Source organism: Saccoglossus kowalevskii, chromosome 17 (genome assembly GCF_978046115.1).
Source record: "Saccoglossus kowalevskii chromosome 17, keSacKowa6.1, whole genome shotgun sequence".
Taxonomy (NCBI): domain Eukaryota; kingdom Metazoa; phylum Hemichordata; class Enteropneusta; family Harrimaniidae; genus Saccoglossus; species Saccoglossus kowalevskii.
The window spans coordinates 703076-715338 of NC_140657.1; the positions used below are offsets into that span (position 1 = coordinate 703076).

The 12263-nt window shown below is 35.2% G+C and overlaps 1 protein-coding gene across 1 annotated transcript in view; it reads right to left on the reverse strand.

Moving 5' to 3' along the window:
- Nucleotides 1-12263, reverse strand: part of LOC100373187 (nucleoporin NUP188-like) — a 109679-nt gene that overhangs the window by 9549 nt on the left and 87867 nt on the right. Inside the window, exons 43-47 of the mRNA XM_085492356.1 lie at nt 11970-12077; nt 11635-11778; nt 7354-7566; nt 6595-6722; nt 2206-2416 (exon numbers count right to left, since the gene is read on the reverse strand). Coding sequence (XP_085348482.1) covers nt 2206-2416; nt 6595-6722; nt 7354-7566; nt 11635-11778; nt 11970-12077 — 804 coding nt within the window. The remainder of the gene's footprint in view (nt 1-2205; nt 2417-6594; nt 6723-7353; nt 7567-11634; nt 11779-11969; nt 12078-12263) is intronic.

Consider the following 12263-nt stretch of genomic DNA (forward strand, 5'->3'; position numbering starts at 1 on the left):
TCGGAAAAGACTTATGCCAGTCACTAAATTCCATGCAAACACGATTTTGTCTGTCCCAAGAGTTCCACAACATCCATAACCACTTTAGTTCAGTTTTTGGAAGGAATTCAGTCGATTTATCAGGAGAATCGACCTGCCCAAACAGACGGAAACAATTCGACTGACCACACAGGGACACACAGACTTATTCATAAACAAAGAGAGACAGACGAACGACAGACGCAGGACAGAAACCCATCCCATATGTTATGTAATGTAATCACATATAGTCACTGTATAAGCCTTTGCTGCACATGACATTACTGGAAACTAGTATGAATGCACTGTTCACAATAAAGTACTCAATTACAACAGAATTCGATCAAGCTGCCTCACCCAAGTAGCTGCGACATTACGTTATTAAATTGTAACAACCTTAATTTAGTTACATTAAAGCTTAGTGGCCATCGAAGTCGATACAATAATGTATAGAGAACACACGATATTATCCCACATTCACACATTTAGCTCCGTGTCCAACTGATTTCAAATTGACGAATCCTATCATGTGAAACGCATTCGTGCATTTTTGTTTTTGTCTTTTCCCAGAAATGTCATTGTTCAGAACGATTATAATCCATTGCAGCAGAATATAACCATTGTTTTTATTCGAGACTGCTCAAACCTACATGTACCCCATATGAGGTCGGTCTCCAAGGTGCGTTGTAAATTATGTGAACGTCCGCCAATGCATGACGTGACGCACAAGTTTGGTGATCCCTCGGCGTTTCCCCGCGTGTTTCCCCAGTTCAATCAAAATCGACATTATTGGTACACCTCAATAAAACTCATTGGAATGTTTTTGAGATCTATAGATGTATCTCTCATGAAATATTATGCGGAATTTGAAAGGCTTGATTTTACATGAGAGACATCACTCAAATTCTTCAAACTACGCGATTTCGACAAATTTGAAACCAGAACAAGCTCAGTACACAGACGAATGGTTATCAACGTAGTCGCCAAGTCGTCCATCCGCTAGTGATGATCATAGTGCCATCAAACAACGAAATGGTAGCATCGCGAAAAGACTTTTCCGTTCTCAACAATCAGCTTGCGATCATAGCGAAAGATACACAGAAACGCTGCGCTTTGCTGGTGAATGCAAACCGGAGTAAATACTTAATACGAACGGTAAAATAATAGAGTGTCATGTCATGAGCAAGGCAATTGTGAATATTATAGACAATTTCAATTGTAAACAAAACAGAGCTCACAAATACCGTCCTGGTGCAAAAGTTTCCAACCCAGTCGGAGAGACGGTAAAACAACGTAATGTGGTATTTCCTGAAACTGCACACCGAGACGCTCGTCCACTCGAACATGTCAATGTGACGCCAGCGATAAAAGCTACTCGACATCCAACCGCCACAGTGACCACCGGTGAATGCAGTACATTACCAATACCTGTGGTATCTTGGAGCCGTGACTCCCCAAACACATGTACGACTGACATTGCGCCTTCACATATAAACTTTCCATACAGCTATCTCACTGCTCCTTATTATCAACCTGGCACTGACTAGTTTCAACATTCACCGGGATACAAAAATATTTTTGACGCATCACAATTCACTTATCCACAAGTACCGTTTCCATTGTTGCCTGGCACATCATAACCGATGGGTTCACCAATGCCCAATGTTGCCCACACAACTCCATCACCATAACTTGCAACTGAAATCCAGCCGGTGACCAAACCAATTGCCCCGAGTGTTGCACCCCAGTTGCCACCAGTGCCATCCACTGAACAATAGTAAACTAAAGTCTAAACTTCGTTTAAACTAGTTGCGAACGTTTATCTATAGATAATAGTGAGTTATTCTTTATATTACATTGACGGTGTATTACTGATAGAGATTTGTTTATATTAAATATAGTTTTTAAATATTCAATTGGGATTTCGCGATCACATGACTTTCGCGTTCATCCCCTCGTTTAGGCAATTTTTATTTATTTTTCAAGAAATTTTCATCGGGTTTGTCAAGCCACAGACTCCATTGTAGAGCAACTAATTCTGTTAATTTGTATCTATTTCAACAGCATTTAAAGTGCTCTATGTAGCTAGTGAGCATTGTTGCAATTGGATAAGATACCGATCTAGGTTTGTCGGTAAGGCAGCTTGATCGAATTCTGTTGTAAATTGAAAGAATGTTTTCTTCTCACCTTATACAGTATTCTAACACACATATTAATACAAGAAACCAAAGAACCAAAGGAAGGTGTGTTATCTTGATCTATTGCCGGCGTACTAAATGCAAGGTTAAACAAGATAGTATACTGTGAGACATCCATACTTTGGTTTAATAAGATTTCTAACAAGTCAGGACTGAAATGACGGAGAACACCCAAACTGTTACCAAGGATACCAAGAAGTCTGCAAAGCAAAAAAGAATTATATTAATTTCCTTGAGGAGTAAATAATACATAAAATTAATTACATACGAGTTCTTATTCTCTAGTTGATGAGTTTGATTTTAACCACTGATTGAACATAATGTGAGACCAGAGTGCCTAGAGTTGAAAGAATGAAAAAAGCAGTAAAACTATCAACAAGGCATGCATGGCACAGTCCTCGTTAGTTATCAAATTTAAGATGTATAGTTTTATTTATAGTAATATAGTTGGAACATAAACATGTCAGAAGTATGGATCCAGAAGATGCTTGATTTTGATGATTTTTTAATATTAAAATGATTGACATCTTGTATTTGATTGTCAAATGAGTACTTGTCCATATTGAGAGATATTGCTCTGGAACAGCATTCAAAATCAGCTATTTTGAATACATGTATATATAACATGATGTATAACGAATATATAAAATTTGAATATAATCAGTCAAAGCATTTAAGAGATATGGCTCTAGAAGCCCATTCATTAAAACAAAATGACCACCAGTCAGCCATTTTGAATCCAATCTGAAAAATAAAAATAAAATCAAAGAAAGCTTAGAAAGAACTCCCGTGTGCTGAGGGAATAGGGATCATGATGTAATATTCGGGAATATTTGAAAATGATAAACAAATTATGAATAATCTATTAAATAAGGAGCCACCAGTAGTCATCTACACACATAGACATCGTATACCTACAATAAGCCTACTTAAAAATATGCATAAAAAGTCTACACAAAATTGAAACATTAAAAAGAAAACTGAAATAATTCATAAAACATTGGGGAAAATGAAATGCAACGAAAATAGTAAATAAATAAATGCCCAAAATAAACTTATAGGGCATTTAAAAATATTTTAGAAATTTAGTTAACACGGAAAACGTAAACAACTATGTAAATTTCTGACAAACAATCACAATCTAAATATCTAAAATTCAAACCACTATCTTAATATCAATATGTGTGTCAATAAATATTATATTTATTTACTTTCAGTTACGTATATTAATAAGGAAGGCATCACAATCTTTTCGATTGGTTCGTATATCCCGAAAATCGACATGGTAAAATTACAACCACCGTACAGCTCAGTACCATAACAAATATTAATAATTTACGGCAGACGTACTTCTCGGTACGTAAAATTTAAAGTAATCCCCAACGCGTCTCATTTGTTACTGCGTATAAATTGACACTATCTGAGGCACGTCGCACGCGATGAGTACCAACCAAAAATACACATAGGACATTTTAAGTGGCTCGAAACAAAACCTATTCGCTAATTTTCGTTTCAAAAACATCTACGACGGCTTAAAACCCTGCAGCCCGTCCCGCATGTTTTTTTTTTTACCAGGCAGGAGACGCCGGTCAGCGTGGCGTTACTCCAGTGGTTTCCACTATGCATCCAGTAGTTAATGCCGACATCACGGTCTATACATTCCACATAAAGCATGGTATTCAGCTTAACCATATTTTCTTTTTTGCTCCATGGCTTAACTTAATAGGAACAGTAACTCGAGTAATAAATGTGCCTTCCGATTTGAGGGATATCGTGCGATGTAATATTCAATGAAAAAAATAGTGAAACACGAGGCTCACGCTGGGGGCCCACATAAGGTGTTGCAATAGTGTAAATATAACAAAGCCAAACACCGATTGTTTCCTTTGCAAGGTAAAATCAATGTACAGAATAATCGGATGAAACAACTAAAGTAAACTACGATATATTAGAGCCAATGAATTCGTAATTTCCGACGAAAAGGGCCGGGAAAAATACCCCTCATAACAAATCACTGTCGATCGTAACAAATCACCGTGTTGAGGGGGCGGTGAACAAATGAGAGACCGATTGTCAAATTGTTTTGGTAATCATCGCATGTCGATTCACGTCATTTGTACAGGGTACTCTGACACAAAATAAGGTAAACCAGCCAACTTAGTGCTAATAATTTTGTGATTTCCCACATGAAGAATGTTCTCAGAAATAATCCGACATGCTGATCAGCCCACCAGCAATCGGCATCAAAATTGATCACTGCTGTCACGGTAAATTCGGTATGTTTTACGAGTTTTTTTTCTTCAAATCCCAACATATATTCACACATGTAGGCGAATTTTGTCAGCTCTGTGTAAATAGATATTTTATCTGGGAATGGGCCCCATTTTACGTACGAGAAGCCCTTACACAACGCAGTAGTCATCAACACACCTATACCTACTAATCGACTTGATAGCTTCGTAATTTGGGGAAGGTGGGGGTGAAAGTGCACCATGCAAGTTTCCAAATGTGTAAAGGAAAATAAAGGAAAGAAGTACAATACAATGTTGGTAAGCGATACAAAGGAAATATCTCCTTACGGCAGCGACTTGATACAACTACATTGATGCTGGAGGTCACCATATTTGTTCTCGCGTTCAATAATACGGTGATAAATCAGGATTCACAAGTACAACGAATTTACACAACATTTTACCATGAAATCGAACCTACCAACCATTTTCATATCTTCAACACTGCCATGGTTTTAGCGATGATGAATTTCACATTCGTTATTTTCTTGAATGGGCTCACACAGGGTTCAATGTTCCGTGGCTTGAATGTAATTGTACACCACACGTGAATGTAAACTAGCTTGCACAGTAATTCGTTTCACAGTCATTGAGGTTATACATTTGTTCAATTACTTATTTATTTATTTACTTATACGATAATAAAAAATCATACATGTAATTTCTTAGATCTTTTCATAATGTAAACTGATACATTTCATCTCCCGAGCGCTTGCTTCGTTTTTGTACAAAACACTGGAAATAACAAAATGGCTGACACCATCATAAATTGCTGGTCATAAAAAATAGAATACGCATGCGCATCATTATGCAAATTAGTCCACTCACTGATTCCTATTAGTTGTATTCATGCAATTGGGCAGAAAAATTTAAAAAAAAATAAATACAAAAATACATAAAAAATGCTAAATTTTAATTAAAATGTAAAATACAACAATGAATTGCAGCTGCCAATCATTAGTAACATTCTTACCAAGTTACATGAAAATCGTTTTAATGCTTCTTGAGATATAACAGAAATAGTGTAAAATTCACACATTATTATGCAGATGAGCTCATTAATATGCATGGATGTCAACCAAAAACTAATCAAATCTGCGCATTGCCCCAGACAAGCTATATACCAAGTTTCATTGAAATCCGAACATTGGTTCTTGAGATATCGATGAAACAGACACACACACAGACAGACAGACAGACACACAGGAATCAACGACGTGCATCAAGAATCTGTATTGTCTAATGTATGTTATAAGTTTGAATAAAATCTATCCATAAATGCAAGAAATGCTTGATATTTGAGGATTTTTTTAGCACAAAGATAGCCACCATTTGGCCACTTTGAAAAGGATCGTCAAACCAATATATCCGTATATCTATGACATGATGTATAATGAATATTAAAAATTTGAACATAATAATCAGTGAAAGCAAGTCCGACATATGGCACAAGAACCACATTCATTAAAACAAAATGGCCACCAGTCGGCCATTTTTAATCTAATCTGAAAAACAAAATTATTTGCATCAAGGTCCCATAATGTCTAATGTATACACCAAGTTTGAACAAAATCCATCTGTAAACAGACTGCATCCGAACGGGGACTAAAAATTTGATCACAATCAGTAAAAGCATGGCAGAGATATGGCACTAGAACTGCATTCATTGAAACAAAATGGCCGCAAGTTGGCCATTATAAATTCAATCTGAAAAATAAAATGATGTGCATCAAGGTCCTATAATGTCCAACGTATGTACCAAGTTTAAACGAAATCCATCCATAAATGATTGATTTTAATGATTTTTAGCACAAAAATGGCCACCATTGGCCATCTTTGTGAAACAAATTGATGTGCATTTGTATAATATTATGTATAATGTATTTGTGAAGTTTGATTGTGATTGGTCCAGGCATGTTAGGACTAAAAATCACAAATTTGTATAACTTTTGGAGGACAAGCTCCAAAATCTATATATAGCGATTTTACCAAAAATTTGATCAAGACCCATAGCCTATAGAATTTATGTCCAATTTTTCCAAAATTATAAAAACAAATAGTGAAAAACACAAGAATACATGACTTACCTGGCCTGTACTACCATCAGTTGTTGTGATGGAGTGTCTATATCATCTGTGGATGTCTGGTGTTGTAGTGTTCTAACACTTCCAATAGGTCTTAACAATGACTGAGGAACGTGACTACCAGCAGAATGCTGTCAGAATAAAAAATAATTTAAAATAGGTTGAAAACTCAGAATTCAGATGTACATCTTGAAAAACATTAAGGAATGGGAATAGTATGTAAACATTTACATGTGAATGACCAATGAAAACAAGTGTATGTCATCAAATGAGTGGTGAATGTGTATGACAGGCACATTACAACAGTACAGCAAGTACAGGTACAGTGCTACTGTGCATTGCCATGGTTACTGCTCTACTGTATAGAAAATAGCTTTTTTACCAAAAATGACAAAAATATTCACTAAAACAAGGAAATTAAAAGTATCTGTCAGAGGTCCACCTAAAGCAGCCACATATAAAATATCAAAGCAAATTGGCAAGCCATTTTAAAAAAAAGAAGTCAAAAATTGCACTTTTACTAAAAAAGACAAAAAATATTCATTAGAGATTTAAAGATATGATATGAAAAAATCAGAGAGAGCTCTACCCAAAGTACATGTATATATACCAATTATCAAAGCAAGTGGACTTGCCATTTCCACGAAGTCAAAAGTGTAATATTGAAGCCAATGAACCTCAAACAAAAGACAATCAGTTATATGAACAGTCTGCAGTAAAGCTATAAACATGTTGGTATAGTAATCTTTTGATAGTACATACCAGGAGCCTATGTTGTAATAGACGTGGTCTTAATAACAAGGCCATACAGTTCTGTATTAGGTGACACACAATACTATGAGTAGCTGATAACCCGTCAGGCATTTCAAATCTCCACTCTCTTGGAAAATGAGCAAGCTGAAATAAAAACACTGTTGTTCTTTCTGCTTCCAGCATACAAGCTGATGTATGGTTGTTCTTGACAACACTTAAGCACTGTAAACAAGAAGACATAGAAAAAGTTACAAGAGACAAGGTTGCAACTGATGTAGAAACACGCTTATATGACTATACAATTCACAACTGAATTTGCTACTACCAAACTACTGTAAATACTTTATTTTTGCTTGCAACTAATTCTCCCTATTTTCGCTAAAGGAATGATTCGGTGAAAATAAAATATTTTACATTCAACTTATCAAACATCAGTGAAAATAAACCCCATACAAAACACCAAAAAAGTCTTTTCAGCGAAAATCAATTGCAGCTAAAATAAAGTATTTTACAGTAAACTCCACTGACTTTGCTATTATCACAACTTTCTCTATTATTCATGCACACCAAGGTACAGTACAAACCAGTTTATATAATTTACTATTCTATGATATCGATAACATGTAGTGTGACTGTATTTATGATGCATATTATGTGACTTCTTGAGAAGACTGATAACATATTGTATTGGGAATACATCAAAGTTCCACACAAATGAAATAAACAGTGAAATATTTTGTATCACCAAACAAAATTCTATATGACATAAAACAAACGTGCTTGCTCACAAGTGTTCAAAACATAGTTAAACTCTGGTGACCTTGCCCTTTGTTATATGATATGATTCCCTTTATCTTAGTTTGTTTCAATATGAATATGCAATGTCATAATTAATTTTGAATACATACAAGTTTTGTAGTTGAAACAACAGTGAGAAAGCAGTTTACCAAATGTCCTTGATAGATGTAAATATCTTACAAAGACATTGGTGTCTAATTTTGTGTAGAATTGTATAGAAGAGATTTGGTGAATAGAGATAACGGAGGCGAGATAACAGTGGGTTGAAGAAGTAACAAGGTTTATTATACTAACATAAAACAGCATCTGACAAGTACAAGGACAATTTCTCAATTTAAGGGGGAATGATGCATTATTGAATTTTGGCGGGAAGGGGGTATATTATGTCTGTGATAGGTCAAAAAGGAGGAGATCTGATTGGCTAAAATATATGCGTTGTGATAGACTGAATCTTTCATGGGTAGAATCCAAAGTTGCATTAAGCTAGAGTGCTTATAATGATTCTCGATAAATTTGTTTAATTATTTTAAGGGACATAATTTTTTTTTATTATAAAAACAAATGCCACATCTCAGAAAAAAAGTGCTGCATTTAGATGTGAATAGATTCATAAATCATGCAAGATAACAGAAAATCTGAGCTGGCTTTTGCCAAAGTATTTTGTTCGGTGGTCTGTCAAAAATTAATGATTCACTGAGACAAATATGAACTGCCTTATTATATTCAAAAAACGCTCTCTATCATAGTTAGTTGGTGTCCAGTGGAGAAAGAAGTCAACAGTACTTTTGTCTCCCTGAGAATCTACATCTTCAAACATTGCAATCTTTGTTTTTAAAGTGTGTTTTTAAATTATTATAAAAGCTCTATTATTCTGTTCTAATAGCTGAAACAAATTCCTGTGAATTTTCATTTATTGAATAAACTGTTTGTCAAATACAGAATACCTATTTTTGAGTACAATTTTCTTTTCAAAATGTGGATGCAACGTTTTGCTTTTTATGTATTGTTTTTGATTTGATAACTTTGGACTAAACAGATTTTCTATTGGCTTCAGATCTTGATCAAAATTTGGAACCCAGTTAGGAGTGCTTATATTGATTTTGTGACATCATGTTTTCTGTAAAGATTTTATTGGTAGGTTTCCAAATGTGTATCAGACTGTGCAAAAACTCTCTGCCATGAGTTGGTTTTGAAACCCAGTATAGTATTCCCACGGGATTTTGGAGATACATTACCAAGGATCTTATTACAAGATAAATGATTTGCCTCATTGAACACATACAACTATGCATATTTCCACTGAGATCAGTGACCAGATATTAGTCAAGTAGAAACAATCAAAATATTTTATTTCTCAATTTTTACATGATATTTTCATACAGGACATCTCAGGGAAGACTTTATACTGATGAATAAGGTGACCAAGTTTGATAAAGTTTGGAACAGAATTAGTAAAGTTATTGTGCACACAATAACAATTATCAACGACGACGACAATGGCGGACAGAAATTTTCCCTTAATATACCTTTCCCTTCCATCTTTGATGTTACGGGCAAGGTAAAAATGATTTGTAAATTTCAACTGTGATGTGGCCTGTACATCGTACATCATAGAGTACCTTCACTTCAGACTGTTCCATTTGCAATTCTAATAGCTGAGGTAAGATGCAAATTTAGAAATTAATCTGATTGTTAACCATAGCAACAACGTACATAAGTTAACCATAGCAACAACGTACATAAGTTAACCATAGCAACAACGTACATAAGTTAACCATAGCAACAACGTACATAAGTTAACAATAGCAACAACGTACATAAGTTAACCATAGCAACAACGTACATAAGTTAACCATAGCAACAACGTACATAAGTTAACCATAGCAACAACGTACATAAGTTAACCATAGCAACAACGTACATAAGTTAACCATAGCAACAACGTACATAAGTTAACCATAGCAACAACGTACATAAGTTAACCATAGCAACAACGTACACAAGTTAACCATAGCAACAACGTACATAAGTTAACCATAGCAACAACGTACATAAGTTAACCATAGCAACAACGTACATAAGTTAACCATAGCAACAACGTACATAAGTTAACCATAGCAACAACGTACATAAGTTAACCATTAAGTACCACAATGTTCTGTGCAAAAACCAAATGTATGTGTTCTATATGCATAGCGTTTTTGAATGAGATCAATCCATATACGTGAGATAGATGGACATACAGACACACATGTGCTTGGACAAGTCCCTGGGAAATGTTGTATATTTAAACAATGATGAATGACCCGCCAACCCGTAATGGGCGAAAGCTCATGGGTTGTCGGGTTGTTATTTTGTAGCGCTGTAAATAAAAAGTAGAAAATTTGGAAAAAATTCTACAGTGAACGCAACAGTTTCACAGTCGCTGCCCGTGAACCTAAATTTCCACAATCTCATATGGCAAACTAAGAAAGAAACTAGTTTTAATCCATCAAAAAATATTGTATTTAAATCACTTACATTGCGAGTGGACGAGTGACTGATGTGTGATGTGGACTAGCATTGTAGTGATCGCCCGAGTGAATGGCACACAGTGATCTGCGTGTCTGTCGTAGCCTTGCACTACACAACGTTAGATCATCTGCTGGATTGACTGTGCGTAGGGGTGCATACCTGGGGTACATGTACGTAATTGTAACGTTACTCCATCTTCAGAGTATTTTCAAACCATCAAGGTAAATATTATTTGCAACTGTCCTATCTGTGTAATAGTTATTTTCAAATTCTATAGGAAGCCAGTGATTTGACTAATATTTTTAAGCCAAACAAAACTTACAGGCGTAGCGAGCGAACGAAAATGGCTGGAAAGCTTATAGGTGTTAGACATCCAAGAAAGATGGTTAATTTCTAGGTTAACTTCACTTTTTCGACACGATAGGGCGACCACCAGGACAGTGACATCAGTCATAGAATTTATAGAATGCATACTAAATGAACGCTTCCAGCAAGTGCGCTTTACCGTACACAGCAGACAACGATGTGATGCCCTCACAAAATTGTCTGATTTCAATATTGAAATTTACTGTTAATGGCAATGGACCATTTTATTTTATGCCAATTTTAGCATCAAATATTTGTTATCTAACAATTTCTCTTCTTTTTAAATAGTTTCTCCTCGCAAATAATCTGCTGCAATGACGTCATAATATCCACTGGTATTGATAATGCTATAATATAATTGTATATACCGTAAAATCTGTATTAGAAGCCGCATCCCCAATAGAAGCCGCACCCATTCTTTTTGAACAATCGAGACCCAAAAATTCACCAGGTCGCATATGTGTAGATGCTCTAATAGAAGCTGCATCCCTTCTGTTGCATTGTACTATTTTAATAGAAGCCGCAGCTTTTAATACAGATTTTACAGTATAAGCTTCACGTTATCCTCCCTCAAATAAAATATTATAACCTTGAACTGTTTTAGCAACTCACTTGTGTGATACGATCCTGATGAACACCAAAAAAATTGAGTGCATCGGTCAGAAATGAATGTTTCAAAGTAGCCAGCATAGACGCCATTAAAGTCAGAGATTGTCTGTAAACACTTAACCATGTCACCGGCTCTGATTGCTCCTTCTGAGAAAAAAATTATTTGAAAATATCAGCTACAAACAGTCAAATATAATATATAACCATAATAAAACCAATTCAAAGTGGCCAGTCAGTTACAAGAAGAAAATCAAGACTCAGCTAAGGGTACCACAACACACTCACCCAGTGAGCTTCAAAACAATATATTATATTATCTATCATATCAGTTTACTTACTATTGTCACATGACCATTAATTTCTCCTTCTGTATTTTTCTGATATGTAGCAGTGAATGTTATGCATGTATGCTGTGTTAAACCACAGTTACTGACAGCTTCTGCTGCCTAGATTGAATTAAAACAGACACAGAAAATGAAAACATGTTACGTAATGATACTGCTGCAATAAATAATGTTTAGCATACACTATATACTTATGTTTGTCTTATTAAATACAAACAAAATTCACTGAATCAAAGTCAAATACGATTTTAATCAGTGTAAGGCATTTAAAAAACAAGCAGCCTCTCA